The sequence below is a fragment of the Camelus dromedarius genome, chromosome 27 (assembly GCF_036321535.1).
Source record: "Camelus dromedarius isolate mCamDro1 chromosome 27, mCamDro1.pat, whole genome shotgun sequence".
Taxonomy (NCBI): Eukaryota; Metazoa; Chordata; class Mammalia; order Artiodactyla; family Camelidae; genus Camelus; species Camelus dromedarius.
Window position 1 is genome coordinate 4889675 of NC_087462.1, and position 23526 is coordinate 4913200.

At 56.6% G+C, this 23526-nt stretch overlaps 1 protein-coding gene across 8 annotated transcripts; it reads left to right on the top strand.

Annotated features, from left to right (window-relative positions):
- Nucleotides 1-52: 52 nt before the first annotated feature.
- Nucleotides 53-22570, top strand: PNPLA6 (patatin like phospholipase domain containing 6). Of its 8 annotated transcripts, none has more exons than XM_064479827.1 (34): nt 53-128; nt 1358-1426; nt 1762-1849; nt 1983-2065; nt 2248-2345; nt 4214-4354; nt 4442-4601; nt 4924-5004; nt 5194-5322; nt 5687-5767; nt 5843-6023; nt 6379-6462; nt 6770-6879; nt 6998-7165; nt 7248-7325; nt 12178-12383; nt 12599-12730; nt 12810-12933; nt 13372-13485; nt 13758-13833; nt 15530-15673; nt 15903-15966; nt 16272-16440; nt 16609-16791; nt 16917-17035; nt 17218-17374; nt 17658-17774; nt 17858-17927; nt 18374-18490; nt 20311-20612; nt 21458-21574; nt 21830-21926; nt 22038-22147; nt 22276-22570. In XM_064479827.1, the coding sequence occupies exons 2-34, from the start codon at nt 1400-1402 to the stop codon at nt 22348-22350; spliced, it is 4002 nt and encodes a 1333-aa protein (XP_064335897.1). In that variant the 5' UTR covers nt 53-128; nt 1358-1399; the 3' UTR covers nt 22351-22570. The 8 variants fall into 8 exon arrangements, with proteins under 8 accessions (XP_064335897.1, XP_031292954.1, XP_031292952.1 ...); XM_031437094.2 differs by having other exon boundaries at nt 5861-6023; XM_031437092.2 differs by having other exon boundaries at nt 5861-6023; nt 15533-15673.
- Nucleotides 22571-23526: the final 956 nt, after the last annotated feature.

Consider the following 23526-nt stretch of genomic DNA (forward strand, 5'->3'; position numbering starts at 1 on the left):
TCCAGTCATGGCGGGGGGCGGGGCTGTGGCGCGCCCTGCCGGGAATAATTTAAAGGGGCCGCGCCTGCGGCAATGGGCTGAACGCTAGCGGAGTTGGCGCAGTGTGGACCCCGGCTGCGGGCCCCTGGGTGAGTCTGGGTTTCCTTCGCCCCCGCAGAGGCGGTCGTTCAAGGGTCATTAGCGAGCCCTTGGCTTTACCAAGATCTGTCCTCCGCCGATTCCCGGTAGCTCTCGACTTTGACGCTTCCATCTCCCCAGCTCCCGGCAGGTGTTTTCGCACCGGTATCCAGGTGTGCCCGAAGGTAGAAGGGGACTAGTCCCCCGCGGGTAACTAGGTAACGTCTCAAAGGCCCAGTGACTCCCCCAAATTTCCATTAATACTCTAATGGCGAGAGAAACAGCCTCAGCCTCCCAGAAAAGTCTCAGTAATATTCCAGCATTCTTCAGTATCATGCTTGAAAGACTCTAGGGACATGCCCACCCAGCGCCTGGTTTTCCCAGTAATCGCCCTATATTCCTCAGAATCTCTTAACTTTACAGTGACACCCCCCCCCCCACCCCCGGGAATTACAGCGTCCCTGGTTGTCTCCCAGCAATGGCGGCAGCATGGTTCCCAGAGACCCAGTGATGCTCCGCACCATCCGAGACCCCATAACTTTACTATTACGTGACAGTAAATCTACAGCATCAACCAGTAACACCTTGAGGACCCACCCTACTCCGAGCGCCCCAGGGTCTTTCTGAGACCGTGGCATTGCCCTACGATCCCTTGTGCTGGAGCTCCCTGCAGCACTCTCGCGTGCCCCCGACCCTAGGTCTCTCCGGAGCCAGGCTTGGGCCGGGAGCCAGGCATCTCCTCGACCCCATGACTCGTGAGCCCAGTTTTCCTGGGGTGGGGCATCCAGTCATCGCAGGGGTTGCGGGGGTGTGGCCTAGGAGTCCGTGGTCCAGGACTGATGAATCCCGCAGAGGCTGGGGAGGCGGCCACGTGCTGGAGGGAGTCAAACCCTTCAGGGACTTGTTCGCTGTCTGGTGACAGTGGGTGTCCAGCCGCCTGCCCTTTGGTCCCAGGGTTGGGTAGGCAAGTGGAACATCTGGTCGGCCCGGTGCGTAGGTAGAGGAGCCTCGCGGGGAGCCCAGGACCCACCTCACTCCTTAGTCCGGGCCCCAGGTCAATCTACCCCACCCCTCTGGTCCAAAGAGCACCCCCAGCCGTCCCCCCACCCTGCAGAGAAGCTGCCCCCGCAGCCGGCACGAAGGGGGCAGGGCTTGTGCTAAGGGGCGGGGCTTGCAGCAGGGGAGGGGCGGGCCCAGGGAGATGACTCGCTACGGGGTCCTCCCGCTTCTTATTCTCCAGGACTCCGGACTACCAGAACTGTCGCTCAGCCTGAAGCAACTAATGGAGGCCCCGCTGCAAACAGGAATGGTAAGAGTTGGGGTTTGTGCGGAGCCGCGGGGACTACAACTCCCGACGTGCTCAGCGCGCATGAACACCGTCCCGCGCGAACCAGAATGCGTCTGTTCAGGCGGAACTACGTTTCCCGGCGTGCGCTGCGGGCCGCCGAGCCCTTAGAAAGAGTTGTGCCCCACCGGAGAGAGCAGCGCTGGCCCGTTTTGCAGATGCAGACATCGAGGCCCGAGCGGGCTGTGACTTCGGGGGCGGACTTGGCTCGGCGGGAAGGGGTCCAGGGCGTCCCGGCCCCCGAGGAAGGCTTGGCGGGACGAGGATGTGATGCTCAGCCAGTACCGTTCGTCCCGCAGGTGCTGGGCGTGATGATCGGGGCTGGAGTTGCGGTGCTGGTCACGGCCGTGCTCATCCTCCTGCTGGTGCGGAGGCTTCGAGTACCGAGTGAGGACCCGGAGGGCCTTCTGGGGAGGCTGAGGGGTGGGGATTTGCTGGAGACTGCGCGCAGCGTCCGGGTCTCTGGCCGTGCGGAGTGTGCGTAGAACTCAGAATACCCCTCTCTGCACTTACTCCCCAGAAACCCCAGCCCCGGATGGCCCGCGGTATCGGTTCCGGAAGAGAGACAAAGTGCTTTTCTATGGCCGGAAGATTATGCGGAAGGTAAGTCTGGGACCCCATGGGGCTCCCGCTGGCCACGCAGAGGCCCTGCCCTTTCCTTAGTTACACTTCTTAGTAAGCGCGCCCCCCTCCTTGATCAAGGGCCTTTGGATATGCACCCTCTCTTCCCTAGGGTCTGAACTGGCAGTTGACACATCTCCCCACCCCACCCTTAATCCTCCCAGGTGTCACAATCCACTTCTTCCCTGGTGGACGCCTCCGTCTCCACCACTTCGCGGCCACGCATGAAGAAGAAACTTAAGATGCTCAACATTGCCAAGAAGTAAGGATGTGCTGGGTGTACGTGGTGCTGGGGGCTATGTCTGGGGCTTTTTGAGTGATCAACCCACACCCCCACACTGAAGGGTGTATCTTCTTTGAACTCTACGGACTGTCTTAGGAGTCGTCCCACATTAGAGGGACTATTCCAGAGTTCTGCACCAGACAGGCTGCCTCTGTCCCCTGAGGGCTTTCTCAGAAAGTGATGTTCCCCTACCACTGGGTTATCTGTGAGTTATTTAATTCCTGATCACTATCTCGGATGTCTCTTTGGACACTTAGGAGTCAAATCTGGGGTCTCCCCATGTGAGAGGATTTATGCCAGGGTGTCTCACTGGGGCTATCTCAGGGTGTTTCTGTGACCTGCTCGAGGAGCTGTCCCTCGGGGTTATCTCAAGGATCTCTCTCCATCAGAAAGCATCTCTCTATGTCACCTCCCTTGGAGTTCTTCCCACACTAAGGAGGCTGTGTCTGGGGTTTCTGTTCCCCAGTAGTTATCTCAAGAATCTTTTTGCAGGGGAGGGTGTAGCTCAAGTGATAGAGTCCATGCTTAGCATGCACAAGGTCCTGGGTTCCATCCCCAGTACTTCCTCTAAAAATAAATAAACCCAATTACCTCCCCCCTTGCCAAAATTAAATAATTAAATAATACAATAATTAAACACACACACACACAAAAGAATCTCCTTGCAGACCTTTTTAAGTTGAGAGCTGACTCTGGGGTCTCCTGACGTCATAGGGTCTGCTTGAAGATCTGTCTCAAGTTCTCCTCACACTGAGGGGCCACGTCACAGCTGTCCACCACCAGCAGGTGTGTGCAGTCACACCGTTCTGTATGACTTGAGTAGAAAGAGGAGCTGGATTTTCTATGATCCATTGAGGGTCTACATCTCGTATCTCTCCACCTTGTGGGGACCATCTCCATGTCTGTACACCTTCGAGGAGCTACCCTGGTGTCGTCATGGCCTTGAGAGGGCTATCTCAGCTCTCTCTGACCTGGGCAAGGGGCTAGCCCAAGGACCTCCCTGATCAGAAGGGGAGCCATCTCTGGATTCCTCTATAACATGGAGTTTAACTCAGGGGTCTGCTCATACTGGACAGTCTCCCTCAGGCATCCTGTGACCAGTGGATGGACTGTCTCAATATTAACTGTGACTTGGGGGAGGAGCTCCCCCAGGCCCATGATTAGCTGAGGGGCTGTACCTGGATTCTCCACATGTACCAAGGGCTATCTCAGGCGTCTCTGTAACCATCAGAGGGGCTGTCTCAGGGTTGTCTGAGACTTGGAAGGAAAGGCCATCTGAGCAATCTTTGCAAAGAGCATAGAGGCTGTGTCTGGGGTCTCCTGATTGAATGGAAGCTCCCCCGGAGGTCTGCCTACATGAGGGAGGCTCTATCAGGAGCCTAGTCTATGATTGCTAGACAGGCTATCTTTAGGGTCCCATGGCAAAACAGAGGTGCTTTTTCTGGGATCTGCCCCTATCTTGGAAGCTATGTCAGGGTTCTGCCTAACTAGAGGGTCCAACTAAGGAACCTGTGACTAGTAAAGGGTGATCTCAGGGTTTTACATCAAGGGTCAGCGAGTTTTTTCTTTATAGGACCGCATCTTGGGCTTTGCAGGCTGCATACAATGCTGCTGCAACTACTCAGCGCTGATGTTGTAGCCACAGATGACATGTAAATGAATGAATGTAGCGGAGTGCCAATAAAACTTTATTTACAAAAAGAGGTTGCGGGCCTGATTTGACTGGCCGTCCAGAGTTTGCTGCTGACCCCTGTTCTAGAGACCCCGGGGGAGGGCTCTGTGGGGGTCTCATGTCTGCCTGAGCTCTCTCCCTGCTCCCCACCCCCGCACCCCTCTCCTCCCACCAGGATCCTGCGCATCCAGAAAGAGGCGCCAACGCTGCAGCGGAAGGAGCCGCCACCCTCCGTGCTGGAGGCTGACCTGACGGAGGGTGACCTGGCCAACTCCCACCTGCCCTCCGAGGTGCTCTACATGCTGAAGAACGTCCGGTCAGTGTCAGGGCGCAGGCGGGGGCAGGGGTGCTGCAGAGCTGGGGCTGTCCTGACCTGCATCTCTCCCCTCTCCCTGTCCGGCAGGGTGCTGGGCCACTTCGAGAAGCCGCTCTTCCTGGAGCTCTGCCGGCACATGGTCTTCCAGCGTCTCGGCCAGGGTGACTACGTCTTCCGGCCCGGCCAGCCCGACGCCAGCATCTACGTGGTGCAGGACGGGTTGCTGGAGCTCTGTCTGCCGGGACCTGTGAGTGGGCCGCCCCTGGGGACCCTGCGGGTGACGGGTGCTGGGGATGGGCACTGCTTTTGGTCAGCAGGGTTGGTGGTCTTTTGAGATGAGCCGGCAGGAGTCAGGATGGATGCCCAAGGGCGTGTGGGGTGGTGTACACAGTCAGTAGTTGGGGTTAGCGATGGCTAGGAAGTGAATGCTGGTCAGAAGGTTCCCTGGGGTCGGGGGGTCAGCCATCACTGGGGTGAGTGAGAATGAGGACCAGGGGCGTGATCAGGGGGTGGAAAGCGAGTTGGCAGGGCAGAGGTAGCGCTGATCAGTGGCCGCCCCCGTGTCTCAGGATGGGAAGGAGTGTGTGGTGAAGGAAGTGGTTCCTGGGGACAGTGTCAACAGCCTTCTAAGCATCCTGGATGTCATCACCGTGAGTGACCACTATGGAGGGGAGTGGGGAGGCAGGAGAGGAGGACACACTCTGAGGGCCCCAATCTCTGACGCATCCGTGATGCTGCCAGTGGTCCCTCAAGGCACTGGCATCAGGAAAGGTTGGGGGAGCCGTGAGGGGGCTCACAGCCCCTGACCTTCATTCTCGTCACAACCCCTGTGCCCCCAGGGCCACCAGCACCCCCAGCGTACTGTGTCCGCCCGAGCGGCCCGAGATTCCACGGTGCTGCGGCTGCCGGTGGAGGCCTTCTCAGCCGTCTTCACCAAGTACCCCGAGAGCTTGGTGCGAGTGGTGCAGGTCAGTGGCTGTCCACTTCCTTCCACCAACCCTTGCCCATCACAGCCTCCTGTGGGCTGGGACCCAGCCATCCATGGGCCCTCAAGCTGTGTTTATCGGCCCTGAGCAGCCAGCCCTCCCTGGCTCCCCTGACTCCTCCCATCAGCTCCCTCCGCCCTGTCTCCCCTGGCTTCTGCCACCTGATTGTGGCTTTCTCCCCAGCTCCTCGGGCCCTGCCCAGCCCCTTACTACTCCCCAACTTGACCTTCACTCCATCTCCTTCTCCCTCTCTGAGGCCCCACCCCGTTAATGCTAGGTCCCAACTTTCTCCTGAGGCTCACACTCTTTCTCCCCTGCCCCTCCTCTGCCAACCACGCCCCCGCAGATCATCATGGTGAGGTTGCAGCGGGTCACTTTCCTGGCGCTTCACAACTACCTGGGTCTGACCAACGAGCTCTTCAGCCATGTGAGTTGCGGGGAGGGCACCCGGGCTGGCATGGAGTGTGGTGCCTGGTGCCTGCCTCCCGGGACACGCTGCCAGGATCCTCTCTGCCTCCAGGAGATCCAGCCTCTGCGCCTCTTCCCCAGCCCGGGCCTCCCATCCCGCACCAGCCCAGTGCGTGGCTCCAAGCGGGTGGCCAGCACCTCAGCTACTGAGGAGCCAAGGGAGACCCCTGGCCGGCCACCTGACCCCACTGGTGCTCCACTGCCCGGACCTGCAGGTACCCAGGATGACCCCTCCCTGGCCCCCAGGAACCCTAGGCTGGCCCAGCCCACTGTCCCAGGAAGCCCAGCCTCTGCCCCCAGTCCCTTTCTTAGCTCCTCTGAGACTTGCACCTGACCTGCCCAGCCTCCCAGGGACCCCTTAGCTAGGTACCCAGGTCTGACTCCTGTCTGGTCCCCCAGGACCCCTGGCCTCAGTTCCATGGGTCCGTTGGAATCGCTTCTCCTAGTCCCCCACTCCCCAGGGATTCAGCTAACCCCTCCCCAGGCCCCCCTCAGCTCCGCAGCCCCTAATCCTAGCTCTAGACCTGAGGGCTCTGAGGGGAAGGAGCCTGAACACATGTCTCCCCCCAGGGGACCCAGTGAAGCCCACATCCCTGGAAGCCCCCTCAGCCCCCTTGCTGAGTCGCTGCATCTCCATGCCAGTGGACATCTCAGGTTTGGGGCACTGGGTCGAGAAGCGGGAGGCCATCGAGCTTCTGGGTTGAATGCGAAGGCTGCCAGCCTTCATTTTTCTTATCTGCAAAATGGGAACATTGGCAGCCCTTGTTCATGACTCTTTCTGCGGGTCCCCTTTGAGATGGTGCCCTCCCAACCATGGTGAGGAGGGTTCCGAGGGGGGCTGCAATGACTGAGCAGTCACGTCTGTACAGACATGGTCTGTGGTACGCAGGTAGTGGCTGCTGAGACTCCGGCCACGGTCACTCTCATCTTTATTGCATTTATTGCCTCCTGCCCACCGCAGGCTTGCAGGGTGGCCCCCGCTCAGACTTCGACATGGCATATGAACGTGGCCGGATCTCCGTGTCCCTGCAGGAAGAGGCCTCAGGGGCACCCCAGGCAACCCCTGCTCGGGTGAGGCCTTGCCCACTCCCCCACCCCACCCCCACCCCCTCCTAGGACCCTGGCTTGGCCAAAGGTGGAGGTCCCCGAGGAGGAAGTGGGTGGTGGTCACAGGCTGTGTCCCACACAGACACCTACTCAGGAGCTCCGGGAGCAGCCGGCTGGCGCCTGTGAGTACAGCTACTGTGAGGATGAGTCGGCCACTGGCGGGTGCCCCTTCGGGCCCTACCAGGGCCGCCAGACAAGCAGCATCTTTGAGGCAGCAAAGCGGGAGCTGGCCAAGCTGATGCGGATTGAGGTAGGCAGCCAAGCAGGTCTGGGGGACCAGATCGGGGTGGGGAGGCCTGGCTGGGCCGGTCTCAACCCCCTTTCTTCCCCAGGACCCCTCCCTCCTGAATAGCCGAGTCTTGCTGCATCATGCCAAAGCCGGCACCATCATTGCCCGCCAAGGGGACCAGGTGAGGCTGACCCCTGACCTCTGTTATTTTGGGCAGGGAGTGTAGTTAAGTTTATTTATTTATTTATTAATGCGGATTGAGCCCAGGACCTCATGCACACTAAGCAAGAGCTCTACCACTGAGCTACACCCTCCCCTGCCTCTCCCTCTAATTGTGCACCTCTGACCCAAGACCTGTCTGTCTGACCTCTGACCCTTGCCTTTTCACCCTACATGTAGACCTCTCGGTCTATGATTTCCAACCCCTTACCTTCGGATTCTGTGCCTCTGACCCCAGCCCTCCCACCCCATGTCCTCCGGGTCTATTGACCTTTCACCTCCAACTCCTGAACGCGTTACACTGGGACCTCCTCCCACCCCGTTTAACCCCTCTCACCTGCCCTGGCCTTTCCCGCAACCTCTGTTTTCTGCCCCTTCAACTCTGACAGACTCTGATGCTGTCTGTTTCTTGTCCTGGGTCCCTGCTGGGGTGGGTGCTCAGAAAATGGGTACAGATGAGAATCTGGACCTGGAGGCCATGAACCAGCCCCGCAAGCTGGATTTCAGTGCCTCCTGGCAGGACGCAGGAGGTGTAGGAGACTGAATCCCATGATCCCTCCATCCTCCATCCAGGGAAACTGAGGCCAGTCATGATGTCACAGTCCAGGAGCACAGAGGAGGAGGGCTAGGGAGGGAGCCAAGAGTTGAAATCCAGACTCTACCCCGACTCCCCATGTGACCTTGGGTGAATCATCTCGAAACTTCTCATCTTCCTCTCCTGGGGAATGGAGCTCATAGCAGTAACTACTCGCTAGAATTTGTGAGGATTAAAGAGGAAATAGTTCTGAGCTGCTAAGGTTTGCAAGGGTGACCAGCCAGCATAGGGCTGGGGCAGCGGCTCACAGCAGGGTGGGGTGGGTTTGGGGGACTCGGGGGTGACATGACTCAGGCATTGAGGCCGAAGCAGCTCCCCAGGCTTGGGGGAGGGAGGCCTGGGCTTGGAGGAGTGGGTAGGGATGTCCCCCTCTGTTAGCTGGCTGGGTCATTGTTTTATCACTTGATCGGTTGATTCAGTTGTCACCTCAAGCTACTTGTTGCAGTGGGGGCTCCTTTCTGCAGAGGAATTTTTGAGCTTTTTTTTTGGGGGGGGGTTATTAGGTTTATTTATTTATGTATTTATTTAATGGGGGTACTGAAGATTGAACCCAGGACCTGGTGCATGCTAAGCACGCACTCTCATCACTGAGCTCTACCTCCCCCACTGCAGAGGAAGTTTTGTGCCAGCCGTTTGAGGTTCTCGGAGGACTGGCTGAGGAAGTGTTGTCATGCCAGGGCTCTTAAAGGGGGCCCTGGGCCCTGCTTATCTGGGCGATTCTGCTGGGCTTAGCACATCCCAGCCCCAGCCCCAGCCCACTGCCAGACCAGGCTGCTCTGTGGCCGCTCGAGGCTCCTGGGGCCTTCAGGACTTTGTTAAGAACGTTCCTCTGCTGTGCCCCCTCTGAAACTTGACCCCAAGAGTTTCCAACCCTGGGCAGTTCTGCCCCCCAGGGGATGTTTGGCAAGGTCAAGACATTTTTGATTGACTTGGGAGGGTGGTACCAGCATCTCATGGGGCCAGGGATGCAAGAATGTAGAGGCCAGCCCCCCACAACAGAATTGTCCAGTCCTAAATGTCAACAGTGCCAAGGTTGAGGAACCCTACTCTACACAAACGTTTCCCAAAGTGTATTTCATGGAACGCCTACATCACAAGGGATTTGGGTCAAATAGGTTTGGGAAACGCTGGCTCTCTTAATCCCTTCTCAGAAGCTCGCAGTGAACATCATTAGCACATTCAAGGTTCTGAGAAGTCCTGCAGCAAAGAAACACTCTTCTCAATGTGAGGACAGCCTGATGTTAGTCACTCCTGTTCATGTCCCAGATGCAGTCTGGAAATTCTGTCTTAGGAGGTTCTAGCATGTTTATTTGTCTCTTGGGGCTGTACCCTCCCAGGGGGTCCTTGCAGTGTTCTGGCGCTCACTGGGGCCATGTAGGATATCAGACAGGTTTGTGTGATGGATGAGGAAGGAATCTGTCTGTCTCTGGGCAGTTTCAGTTCTTTATTTAAAAGTGTGGAACAGAGAGGTGTCCAGTGGGGCAGGCTAACCAGACGGGACAGGGGCACCCGCAAACTGAGCATCTGCTATGTCCCAGGCTCTGCTGGACAGATGTCCCGGACCCTGTGCTGCCTGTGGCACAGGCAGTAAACACCAGTGGGGTCCCTGCCTTAGGGAAGCTCACAGTTCTGACAGACATTACACTCAAAGGTTTACATAGATTGTTGTAAAATCACACTTGCTTCGTGCTACAAGGAGATGTTCTCAGCTCTACAAGACTGTTCTAGGCAGGGCAGTGTCTCTGAGGAAGTGGCCTCCAGCGAAGGAGGAAGAATGAGGAGTAATTAATTAGGTGCAAGGGGAAGGAAAGAGCATTCTAGGCAGAGGGTGCAGGTTGTGCAAATATCCTGTGGTAGAGATAGTCCATTTCTAGGAAACGAGGAAATCAACAGGGATGGAAGGGAACTGGGAGCAAAGGAGATTTTTTTTTTTTTTTTTTGGTGATAGTTCTATTGAGACACAATTCACGTATTTTATACAATTTACCCATTTAAGGAGTACAACTCAGTGGGGTTTTTTCTTGGGTTTTTTTTTTTTTTTTTTTTTTTTTGAGTAAAGGTAGATTTATTTAGAGAGATACATACTCCATAGGGAAAGTGCTGGCTGTTTCAGAAGGCAAGAGAAAGGCCACGGGGTTGGGTGTTTAAAGTAAAAGTAATTACACACTCCACAGATAGAGGGCAGTCCATCTCACTCAGAAGGGAGATCGGCCAACTCAGTGGCTTTTAGTATGTTCAGAGGTGCGCATCGACCACTGTCAATTTTAGAACAGCATCTTGAAAAGCAACCCTATACCCTTAAGCCATCAATCTCCTACCTCCTGACCAGCCCCAGCCCTAAGCAACTACTGCTCTTACACATTTCTATAGATTTGCCCATTCGGGACATTTCATATAAATAGAATCCTACAACATGGGGCCTTTTGTGGCTGGGCGTCTTTCACTTAGTATGATGTTTCCAGGGTTCCTCCACGTCGTCAGTGCCTCATTCTGTTACAGCTGAGTACTATTCCATTGTGTGGACGGACCGCATTTTGTTTCTCCGTTCATCAGTTGAATGGACATTGAGTTATGTCCACCTTTTGGCTATTCTGTGTAATGCAGCCATGAACGTTTACGTACAAAGATCTGTGTGGACACGTTTTCATTTCCATTGGGTAGATACCTAGGAGTTGTATTGCTGGGTCATATGGCAACTCTATTTTTATTCATTTATTTATTTTTTATTGAAGTGTAGTTGATTTACAATGTGTTAGTTTCTTGTGTACAGCAAAATGAATGAGTTACATATGTGTGTGTGTATATATATATATATATATACTTTTTCATTATAGGTTATTACAAGACTTTTAATATAGTGCCATGTGCTTATAGTAGGACCTTGTTGTTTATCTATATTGTATATAGTAGTTTGTATCTGCTAATCCCAATCTCCTAATTTCCCCCTCCCCCTTTCCCCTTTGGTAACCGTAAGTTTGTTTCCTATGTCTGTGAGTCTGTTTTTTGTTCTGTAAATAAGTTCATTTGTGTCATTTTTTAGATTCCACATACAAGTAATGTCATACAATATTTGTCTTTCTCTGCCTGCCTTACTTCACTTAGCGTGATCATCTCTAGATCCATCCATGTTGCTACAAATGGCATGATTTCATTCTTTTTTATGTCACAGTAATATTCCATTGTGTATATACCACATCTTTATCCAGTCATCTGCCAACGGACATTTAGGTTCCTTCCGTGTCTTGGCTATTACAACTCTATTTTTAATTCCTTGAGGACTGTTTTAAATTTTTGCCAGACTGTTTCCCAGTGACTGCACCATTTTACACTCCCACCGGCAGTGTATAAAGATTCCAATTTCTTATATCCTCTCTGACACTTTTTGATTCTAGCCATCCTAGTGGGTGTGAAGTGGCTTCTCATTGTGGTTTTGGTTTGCATTTCCCCAGTGAGTATTGATGTTGAGTATCCTTTCACATGCTCCCTGGCCATTCATAGACATTCTTTGGAGACATGTCTATTCAGAGCCTTTATCCATTTTTTACTTGAGTTATTTGTCTTTTTATTACTGAGTTGTAAGAATTCTTTACATATTCTGGATACCAGACCCTTAGCAGATATATGATTTGCAAATATTTTCTCCTAGACTCTGTGGGCTGTCCTTTCACTTTCTTGATAGAGTCCTTTGAAGCTCAAATTTTTTACTTTTGATGTAGTCTATAGTTTATCTATTTTTCAGCTTGTTGCTTGTGTTTTTAGGGTCATATCCAAGAACCCATTGCCAAATTCAGGGTGACCAAGATTGACCCCTGTATTTTCTTCTGAGAGTTTTATAGTTTAAGCTCTCACATTCACGTCTTTGATCCTTTTTGATATGGCGTAAGGTGCGGATCCACCTTTATTCTTTTCTATGTGGCTATGCAGTTGCCCGGCACAAGCAAAGAGGATTTAAGCTCAGCTACGCTCCTGTGAGCCAGTCTTCGCAGCCTCTTGCTGGCTGTGTGGAATCCATGGGCCTTAATCTGGGCTGAGTTGGGTGATTGATTAGCAATGCCTGCTCTGGGTGCCCAATGGGAATCACATACTGCTCAGCTCAGTGCTAGGGAAAAGCTTCACTTCCTCCAGCTTTTCCTTCCTTAACCTTTCCTATGAAGTGTATTGACCTGAACTGTGGGCGGGGTGTTGCCCCTGAGCCTACCTCCTGGCCCTTGCCCCGCAGGATGTGAGCCTGCACTTCGTGCTCTGGGGCTGCCTGCACGTCTACCAGCGCATGATAGACAAGGCCGAGGACGTCTGCCTGTTCGTGGCGCAGCCTGGAGAGCTGGTGGGCCAGCTGGCGGTACTCACCGGCGAGCCCCTCATCTTCACGCTGCGAGCCCAGCGCGACTGCACCTTTCTGCGGATCTCCAAGTCCGACTTCTATGAGTACGACTGGGCCCGATGTTGGGGTGGGAGTGATGCTCAGAGGGCCCTGACCAACTCCATCCTGCCTTGAGTGAGGCCATCCCTCTGAATACCCAACATCTAGGGCAGCTTTGAGCCCTTCCTGGCCCACCACCAGGCCATCACCGCCCTCTCCACTCCCTAAGGGCTGTTCCAGGGCGCTCCTGGCCCATGTACACCCACCTCTTCGCCTACAGGATCATGCGTGCCCAGCCCAGTGTGGTGCTGAGCGCCGCGCACACCGTAGCCGCGAGGATGTCGCCCTTTGTGCGCCAGATGGACTTTGCCATTGACTGGACGGCAGTGGAGGCGGGACGCGCACTATACAGGTGCAGCCCCCGCCTCCACCTCGCCCCTCGGGCCTCGCCTACCACGGCCCCTACTGTCTGACCCGCGCCCCCACCCCAGGCAGGGCGACCGCTCCGACTGCACTTACATCGTGCTCAATGGGCGGCTGCGCAGTGTTATCCAGCGTGGCAGCGGCAAGAAGGAGCTGGTGGGCGAGTATGGCCGCGGGGATCTCATAGGAGTGGTGAGCGCGGCCCCATTCACTAAGCTCTGACTTCTCCCAGTCCGGTTTCCCCCACCCTCAACTTACACGGCACCCCGAGTAATCTGATGGGGTAGTGAGCGAGCCCTCCCCTACCTCTGACCTTGCACCATCCACTTTCTCCAGCTCCTTTCCATGGGGCTGGGGTGGGAGTAGGGGTGGTGGGGACAACCTCATCAGGATGGTGAGTCTGATCTGACTCCGTTCCCAGACCTCTCTCCATCAGAAGAGGGACCTTGCTCGGTGCGGATCATTGCCCTCTCCCTTTCCCTAGAGCCCTGAGATGGGTAGTGAGGCTTAGTTCTCTCCACCCCCATCTCTGGGGACAGTACCGCCTCCTCTCTGCACCCACGGTCGTCCTCCCCCTTACCTATCAGCCTCCTGGCCCAAGCAGCCCTGATCATGCACGCAATCCCCTAGGTGGAGGCACTGACAAGGCAGCCACGCGCCACGACGGTGCACGCGGTGCGTGACACGGAGCTGGCCAAACTCCCCGAGGGCACCCTAGGCCACATCAAACGTCGGTACCCGCAGGTGCAGTTCACTGGGTTGTGGGCTGTTTTCCTAATTGGGGCGGGATAGATGGCAGTGGGGGCGGGGCCCCAGAGGAGGCAAGGCCTAAAGTGTAGAAAGGCGGTTCGGATGCGGGTGGAGACTTAGGGAGGTTGTGAAGCCTCTGAGTGAGAGCGAGGCTCGGGATGTGGCCCAGATAACGGGGACCCAGGCGACATGGTGGAGGAGGGAAAGGTGGCACTCGTCCAGTTGCTCCTCCAGTGTCACTGGACCACCGGCCTCCAACGCCGCAGGTCGTGACCCGCCTCATCCATCTGCTGAGCCAGAAAATTCTGGGGAATTTGCAGCAGCTGCAAGGACCCTTCCCAGGTGAGAGCCTGCTGGCGCCCGGGAATGCTGGGGGTTGTAGTCCAACAGCCTAGCTGGTGCTGAGAGAGGGAGCCATGAGCCTAGGGCATCCTGGGAAATGGAGTCCAGCGTGTATACTACGCCCTGGGCGGGGCTTGAAGCAGGAAGTAGGTGGGTGTCTGAGTTCCGGTGCATGCGCGCGGGTGGAGTTCGGGTTGGCTCCAAGTCCTAGCTCCAGGGCGTGCTTATTCTTGGAATCCAAAATATAAGTCGTGCTGAGAGGCCGAGTCTTTAGGGAAGAGCTTGGCTCTGGGTGTCAGGCCTTGCCGGGAGATGGAGTCCTAAAGTGCTTGGGGAAATATAGTCTATGGGATGATGTTTGGGGGCCCAGGGCATGTTGGGAAGTGGCTTCGTAGGTTACTGGCGTGTGGGAGTTGTGGTTCCCAGTTCCGGCGAGTAGGGCAGGTGTGGGTCCCTTCCCAGGGCATGCTAGTTTCCATCAGCTAGGATACACTGGGAAACAGATTCGAAGTGTACAGAAATATACGGACCTGAGGGTCCACATTATGGCGACCTGACCCTGGACCAGCCCAGCAACCTCTACTCCTTTTTTCCCATCGGCCCCGCCACCGGGATCCCCAGCGTAGGGGCGGGGGTGAGCCATGGCCAAGAACTGCCCCCACACCCAGGGTCTTCCCGGACAGATTTTCCCTCCAGTCCTGCGCCAGGCGCACAAATACCCATTCAACCCCACCTGGCTGCCAGGGCCAACCTTGGTGTGGTTCTGTGGCAGCTGTAGGGGCAGGGACTTTAAGATCTCAGACTCTAGAACTTTTCTGTAGATGCTCTACAGAAAAGGAAGTTTCCTGTGAGCACCTAGTCTGTCCATGCCTAGCGCTGTGCAGGACACAGGGATGGGAGAGTTTAGAGACAAACAAGGGCCCTAGGGAAGATTACAGCAAGCAAGACCTAGTTTTTAAAATACGAAGAAAGAGTACAATGTCTGATTAGTACTGTGAAGAAAACAAAAGAGGATCTTGATGGTATGTGACTTGCAGGCGGAGGGAGGCTTTTCTGAGGACAATGAGCTGAGACTTGATAAATGAGATGGGGCCAGACACTGAAGAGAACTCTGATGGCTCAGCCTACGGGGTTTGGTGGTATTGAAATGCTTCAAGGAGGAAAGTGAGTGAGGGGGAGGATGGGCGCAAGGGCTGGAGGCCAAAGGCATTTGAGCGTATTCATACTGTTATGGGAAGAGTTGGAGGGGAGGAAGCAGTGAGAGTCCAGTCAAGAGATGGGAGTGGGTGGCTTGGTTTGAGGTGTCAGTGGAGGAGCTGGGAAGCAGTAGATGGGTCAAAAACGTATTTATTTCTGTCTAGTTTTGCATTCAGATCCCTTCCATGGACAGAGGTACCAAGGTCAGAATGGGGTAAGGGCCCAGATGGGTCCGCAGAGGCAGAGTGGAAGACAGGAATGGTTGTAGAATTGTGTAAGGGAGCTCATTGAGGAGATTGGGCCAGAACCAAAGGTCAGATGGCCTGGTTTTATCAAGGATAGTGGTTGAGGCTGTGGGCCCAGGATTGAGGCCAGGACCTTCACTATGGCATCACTAAGCCTCAGCTGAGGGACCAGGGGCAGGGATTTCTGTGAAGATGGAGAGTCGACCTTTCCAGACACAGGACTGCCCAGCAAATACCATCCTTTGGGGTCTCAGCAGGCTCGGGACTGGGTGTCCCCCCTCACTCGGAACTCACCAACCCAGCCAGCAATCTGGCAACGGTGGCAGTGCTGCCCGTGTGTGCCGAGGTGCCCATGGTGGCCTTCATGCTGGAGCTGCAGCATGCTCTGCAAGCCATTGGTCAGTCTGGGACTGGGCGTGGGCAAAGACAGGACTTTGTGGTCTGTGTGTGGGAAGGTGCATGTTGGGGGAGAGTGTTGGCCAATGAATGGAGATGCCTGGGTGGCTTGGGTGGGGGTGAGGGGCTGGAACAGGGTCATGGGAGCAGAGTGGGTGGTATTCTTTTCTGGGAGAGGTCTCCAGCTCTGTTGACCTGGGTTCCTAAACCCCCTTCCTCCCCCATCCCCAGGCCCCACACTCCTCCTCAACAGTGACATCATCCGGGCACGCCTGGGAGCCTCTGCACTGGACAGGTGTGTGCTGGCAGTGCAAGAGGGTGCAGGGTGGCAGTGGGGGGGGGTGCGCTCATGAGGGATGAGCTTGAAGGCTAGAAGTCTTTCACCTTATTCCAGTCCACATTGTGAAACAAGGAGCATGTGCCTTAGCCATCTGGTCATTGGGGAGGCGGGGAGACCATGGGGTGAATCCAGGGTACAGACATATTAGGAGGGCTTGGATGTCTAAGTCCCCCTCCCCATAGCAATGGAGCTGCATGGTCTCTGGGGACATGGGATCCTTGATCAGCCCCTGGATGATACTCCCCACACCCCACCCCTAGCATCCAAGAATTCCGGCTGTCAGGGTGGCTGGCGCAGCAGGAGGACACGCACCGCATAGTGCTCTACCAGACCGACGCATCGCTGACACCCTGGACCGTGCGCTGCCTGCGCCAGGCCGACTGCATCCTCATCGTCGGCCTGGGCGACCAGGAGCCCACGCTGGGCCAGGTCTGGAGACCATGCACAGTGACCCCATCCCCAGGACGCCACTCCCTGCCTTCCCAGTGCCTGCTCCGGGCCACATGCACCCTCAGCCGGTGGGGCTAGGTGACCAGGTGTAGGGAGCAGGGAGGAAGCCACCAGCGTTGGTGACTTGCGTCCTCCGCTCCCTGGCAGCTGGAGCAGATGCTAGAGAACACGGCGGTACGTGCCCTCAAGCAGCTGGTCCTGCTGCACCGTGAGGAGGGCCTGGGCCCCACACGCACCGTGGAGTGGCTCAACATGCGCAGCTGGTGCTCGGGACACCTGCATCTGCGCTGTCCGCGCCGCCTCTTCTCTCGCCGCAGCCCGGCCAAGCTGGTGAGGGGCCCTCTACCCAAGGGGCGTGGCTGAGGGACCAGCGGGGTTGGGGCAGGGACAGGTCCTGATGCCGCCTGCTAAGCCCTCATCCTCATGGGCCGCGTCTCTGTCTCCTCTCAAACCAGCACGAGCTTTATGAGAAGGTTTTCTCCAGGCGCGCAGACAAACACAGCGACTTCTCCCGCCTGGCGCGGGTGCTCACAGGCAACACCATCGCTCTGGTGCTGGGCGGGGGCGGGGCCAGGTGAGGGGTGGAGTCAGCACTGGCTAGGGCGGGGCCAGGATACCTGAGGGGTGGAGCTTCCTCCCCGGGCATAGAGGTGGGGCTGGCACCAGGTCCATGCTTGAGGGGGAGATGGGAGAAGATCCCTGGAGGTGGGGCTTAGGATATCGCCAGTGAGTCATTGGGGCTCCTCCCCCTCGCAGGGGCTGCTCACACATCGGGGTGCTGAAGGCATTAGAGGAGGCGGGGGTCCCTGTTGACCTGGTGGGCGGCACGTCTATCGGCTCCTTCATAGGAGCCCTGTATGCCGAGGAGCGAAGCGCCAGCCGCACGAAGCAGCGGGCCCGGGAGTGGGCCAAGGTGTGTGTTGCAAGGAGGGGATCCCCCACCCCAGGAACACCCTGAAACTTGATCCCAGAGGGGCTGCTGGGCTTCTCCTGACCCTTCCTGACTTAAGCTGTGAACCCCACCTGGATTCAAATAAACAGAGATACCTCCAGGACCTTGGATGACCCTCTGTGACTTCCTGGCTAGTGATCCTGGTCCCTAGCTCCCATCTGGAACAATCAGGACCCTTAGGGACACCTAGGTCAGTGACCCCAAGGGACTCCTGTTTGACCCCAGCTGGCCCCCTTGCCCCTAGAGCATGACTTCAGTGCTGGAGCCCGTGCTGGACCTCACCTACCCTGTCACCTCCATGTTCACGGGGTCGGCCTTCAACCGCAGCGTCCACCGTGTCTTCCAGGACAAGCAGATTGAGGTGCACCCATCCCTCCCATGCCCCCCCACCCCTCCCCCACAGGAGTCCCCACTCCTCCTGGACCTTGGTCCCTGTCCCTGCAGGACCTGTGGCTGCCATACTTCAACGTGACCACGGACATCACTGCCTCGGCCATGCGTGTCCACAAAGATGGTGGGTGCCCCCCAGCCGAACCCACCACAACCACAGTGGCCGTGTGGGAAGTGGGTACGGGGGTGGGGGCAGCCGAGCACCTGGGACACTGTTAACATGAGTGACCCTCCGTCCTGGCCTGATTGATTGGCGAGCACTAACCACCACCCACTAATGCCCCAGAGGCCCCAGGTATGTCTGTCCTCGGGGGGGGGGGGCCAGGAGACTCGTCGGGTGCCTCACCCCCTCACACCGTCCCCGCAGGCTGCGTGTGGCGCTACGTCCGGGCCAGCGCCTCCTACTGCCCCTACCTGCCCCCACTCTGCGACCCCAGGGACGGGCACCTGCTGGTGGACGGGTGCTACGTCAACAACGTGCCAGGTCAGCGAGCCCACCGGGCTGGCAGGGCCTCCGAGTGTGTCTGAGTGTGCCTGTGCGTGTCTGTGTCTGTGTGTCCCGCCGGGCAGGCTCCCTGTGGCGATACGTGCGTGCCAGCATGACGCTCTCGGGCTACCTGCCGCCACTGTGCGACCCCAAGGACGGGCACCTCCTCATGGACGGCGGCTACATCAACAACCTGCCAGGCAAGTAGCCGCCCACTCGCCCCCGAGCCCGGACACCCGGGCGGACACGTAGTGGGCACGTGGGTGTGGGCACCCAAGGACAGGAAGGTGTGCAGGTGAGGGACGCACCCACGTGCAGCCATAGATACACACACACGGCGAGGAGCACACAGCTAGTGGGGGTCACTTCTGGGCATGTTCGCCAGCTACCTGTGCTCACACACACATTCTCACCGATGCTCATCTGGCAGGTGTGATCAGATGCACGTGCACAGACAAACACAGGAGTTGATGACATATGGCATGTGTCCTCACACGCCAGGCTCTCTGCCCACCCCACACACACCCTCAGACTTGTATGTGTGGGCACATGCAGACAGGTGGGGCTCCTCCATGACTTTTAAGCTTTCTTTCCCATCCGTGGACTTGAAGCGTGTAGATGAGAGGCCGGGAGTATTGCAAATTAAAATGCCACACACCCAGAAGTGTACAAACACAAGTACACTGCACAAACAAGCATACGCTGGCTACACAGATGCTCACAGTCTCGCAGACCAGGGACCAGCAAGCTACACCCCACATGAGAAGCCCAGCCCCCTGCCTGATGTTGTAAATAAACTCCTACACAGCCACACCCAGTCACTTCCCCTCTGTCTGTGGCTGCATCTGTGCGGCAGAGTTGAGAGGTTGCAACACAGACCACACTGCCTGCAAAGCCGAAGTTATTTTTCCTCTGGCCCTTTTTAAAAAGTTTGCCAGCTCCCACCACTGGTGTCTTGTGCAGATACCAACACTAACACAACCACATGCACATGAGCAGGTTTATACAGAAACTCACAGGCGAACAGGCACACGTGGATGCACAGGAAACACACAGGCATTGATCTAGGTACACGTGGACTGAAAGGAATAGTTAGGCCTGGGTGTGTGCACAAAGGTGTAGCACACCTGGAGGTGGGTGTGTTCACAAACGTACAGACAGGAGGTGCACACACCTGACAGGCATGCGTACAGCACACACACACACACACGCACACACACACACACACGCACACACACAGGCACACACACAGATCAGCTTGTGAGGGAGATGGGCAAAGTCTGACGGAAACTCAGGTGTCTTTGGGGCCTGGACTTGGCTGTAGGACCCTGTCCACATCCCTCCAGGCTCCCCTAGACCCACCCCAGGGACCCTCAGGAGGGCACACGGACACACAAACATGGACCCACGGCTACAGCACCCTCCTCACTGGGCCATCACCCCCCCTTCTGTCCTGCTCCTGTCACAGTCTCAAGGTCTCTCTCTCCACCTGGATTCTCTCTCCTTCCATATCTCTGGCCATAGATATCTCCTCCTCACCCACAAACCTCCGTTGCTCCCTCTGGTCCCCTGAGTGTCTCTCTGCGGCTCTGTCTCTTGTGTCTTTATTCCTACGTCTCCTTGTCAGTTTCCTCACACCTCATCTCCCTGCATCTCTGAGCCTCTGTCTGTTTCTGTGACTTTCATCCCTTCATCTCTGTCTCCTGGCATCCTTACTATTCTTTGTCTCTCTGCATCTCTCTCCTTCCATGCCTCTGTCCCCTATGTGTCTGACCTTGGTCTCTTTCCCCAGTGGCTTTGTCCCTCTCCCTTCTCCATTCCCCTGGTCCTGCTTCCCCAGACCTAAAAACAATGCAGGCATCTGACCCCACCCCCTCCACACCCTTTGTATGCTGGCATGTTGTTCGCGTGGGTTTTTTTTTTTGCATGACAACGTGCATGATGGTGCTTGTGGGACTGGGTTGAACTTCCCTGCCCGAGTCCTGGTGGGGAGCAGCCCGCTGACCCCCTGGCCCCACAGCGGACATCGCCCGCAGCATGGGTGCCAAGACGGTCATTGCCATTGACGTGGGGAGCCAGGACGAGACGGACCTCAGCACCTACGGGGACAGCCTGTCTGGCTGGTGGCTGCTGTGGAAGCGGCTGAACCCCTGGGCAGACAAGATCAAGGTTCCAGACATGGCTGAAATCCAGTCTCGCCTGGCCTATGTGTCCTGCGTGCGGCAGCTGGAGGTGGTGAAGTCCAGCTCCTACTGCGAGTACCTGCGCCCGCCCATTGACTGCTTCAAGACCATGGACTTCGGGAAGTTCGACCAGATCTATGTGAGCGGGTGGGAGCGACTCGCTGCCAGTGTGGTGGGCCGGCAAAGCTTTACTACTGAGAGCCCAGAGCAACACGAGGGAAAGGAGTCTAGGGCTCCATTTGGGTTCTGTAGGGAATAGAACGGTAATCAATTAGTGATGTTTGCAGTGAGTGTGGCAAGGGGGTGAGGCTGCGCATGTGCTGTGTATGAACTAAGTTTCTCATTATGTGCCAGCTGCACTGCCTGAAGCACCGTGTAGATTTCCAATGCCCTTTCCAATGTTGCTGGGATTGAGAACCATGATCAGTTAGTAATGTCTGCCATGAGTCTGGGATATACTTGGACAGAGCCGCATATAATGTGCCACTGACCCAGAAAAATGTGTCCATACCAGCTGAAAAAGATCAGTAGCTGCTGCCCAGAGCCCTGAGTAAAGACGTCCGGTGCTCTTTCTGGGCTCACTGGGAAGGCGTGCCGTGATGGCTTAGCGATGTCTGTGATGGGTGTGGGAGACAGTGACACTGACTTGTGTACTGCTCATTTGCAGACCTTGAAATAAGCTTGTGCTGTCATTTGGTACTTGGCACACTGCATGGGGCTGAGGGGGAAAGAATGGGTAAAGATTGATCGGTAATGTCTAGCAGGGGCACAGGCTAGGAGACATGGAGGTGAGTGTGCTAGAAGTGAATGACTCTGAAATAGGTTTAGCCTCAAATGCCAGCTCCCCCAAAGCGTCAGGCCTTTGAAGGGCTAGGGAAGGGGCAGACAGGGTGGAGATAAGCAGAGAGGACAGGGGAGAGGAGAATATCCCTGGGGGCTGGGAAGTGTGTGCAGACATGACCCCAGCCCTCTCGTTTCATGCAGGATGTGGGCTACCAGTATGGGAAGGCCGTGTTTGGGGGCTGGAGCCGGGGCGACATCATTGAAAAGATGCTCACAGACCGGCGATCTGCTGACCTTAATGAGAGCCGCCGTGCAGACGTAAGCCTGTGACCTCCTCCTCCTCCTGCGATGGGGCCACTCTGACCACAGATTCCCCCAGTCCGCTCTGGGTCTCCCGCAAACCTCAGTTGACCACAGACCTCCCTGGGTTTCACTGAGCCCCTCAGACCAGAGCCCTCTCCTGCCAGAATCTCTGAGCCCACAGGACACTGCCAGCCCCCAACACTTCAGGCCCCTGCAGACCCCTGCAGACCCCTGAGAGCTTCCCGCACCCCTCCCTACCCCACCCCACAGGTGCTCGCCTTCCCCAGCTCCGGCTTCACCGACTTGGCAGAGATCGTGTCCCGGATCGAGCCCCCCACGAGCTATGTTTCAGATGGCTGTGCTGATGGTGAGGGGCCGAGGGCATCCCCAGGACAGAGGGGCTGGGCCTGGGGTCAGCATCCGTGGATGGAGATGTCAGACCAGCCTGAGCCCCTTCCACCTCACCCCCCAATTCCAGGGGAGGAGTCAGATTGCCTAACGGAGTACGAGGAAGACGCGGGACCCGACTGCTCGCGGGACGAAGGGGGCTCTCCCGAGGGCGCGAGCCCCAGCACTGCCTCTGAGATGGTGAGAGCAGGTGGCCTGGAGCCCCCAGGAGGTGGGAAGACAAGGCTGATGCGTGCTGAGTGACGTGACATGTGCCGGTGTCCTGGGCTGTGTGACACCCATGTTGGGGGTCTCTCTTGTCCCCGCAGGAGGAGGAGAAGTCGATTCTCAGGCACCGGCGCTGTCTGCCGCAGGACCCTCCCAGCTCAGCTACGGATGCCTGAGGACCTCGAGAGTGGTCCTCTCCTGGGCTGGACTAAGGGTGGGCCCTGTGGGGATGATTCACTCCCTCTCTGCCTGCTGCTATGCCTATGACCCCTTGGGTCCTCCGTGACCTCCAGCCCCCAGGGCCCACACACTGGACTGCCCTGTCCCCCAGGGGATGGGCAGCGCTGCACTGATAACCTTTGACCAGTTACTCCAATAAACCTTTCCCTCTCGGAAGTGGCCTTATGTCATCTTTGGGTTCAGAGGGTACCTCACTCCACCTTCCGTGCTCAGGACAGCTGAGGCTAGGGCCTGAAACAGCCTTGAGCTTGTCGCGATGTCCCAGCCTTGGGCTGAGCTTCCCCCACTGTGAGTGGCCATCCTGGAATTCACCTGTAGCCCCACTCGTTGCAGGCTCCAGGCCACAGGGCCTCCAGATGCTGGGTGCACCCCCCCAGGGATCACAGAGGCCCATTCTGGCACCCCTCATTTTCTGTACTAGGTTCCCTCAGCCTCTGCCCCTCGACTGTGCAGGTCCTACTGTGTGCAGGCGCTCCATATTTTCGGTAAGTTCCTACCACACGTGCTCCTAGGCTTGGTTCCTGAAAGACACTCCATACACACACCCACATATGGGCTCCCTGGTCTCAGAACTTTACTCTGAGTCTCCTAGACGTTCCCCTACTGTGTGCTCAGCTGAGGGCACAGAGTGAGGCAGTCCCCACTGTGTGCTGAGACCTGACCCCAGGGGCCCTCACTCACTGTCCTGGCATCTTGGTTAAGACCTTAGACTGTGGAGCCAAGCTCCCTGGGGTAGAATCCCAGCCTGGCCTCTTACCAGTGGCCTCAGGTTCGTTACTGAGCCCCTGAGCCTCAGTGACACCACCTGTGAAGTGAGGCTGCTCATAGTACCTGCCTCATCAGGTGCTACTGTTACCAGACTCTACCTGGGCCTCTTGGGGCTCCCAGCCATTGTCCCTACTGTGTGCTCCAGGTCACCACCCCCGCCGCCATATGCTGGACCCAGAGTGGGGATGTGGCAAAGAGTGGGCTCATTCATAAGACTATCTTGAGGGCAGCAGAGAGCCCTGGAGGATTTTTTTTTAGCTGTGTGTTTTATAAAATGTACATGGCATAAAGGTTATCGTTTTAACCATTTTTAAGCGTACAGTTCAGTGGCACTACATACGTTT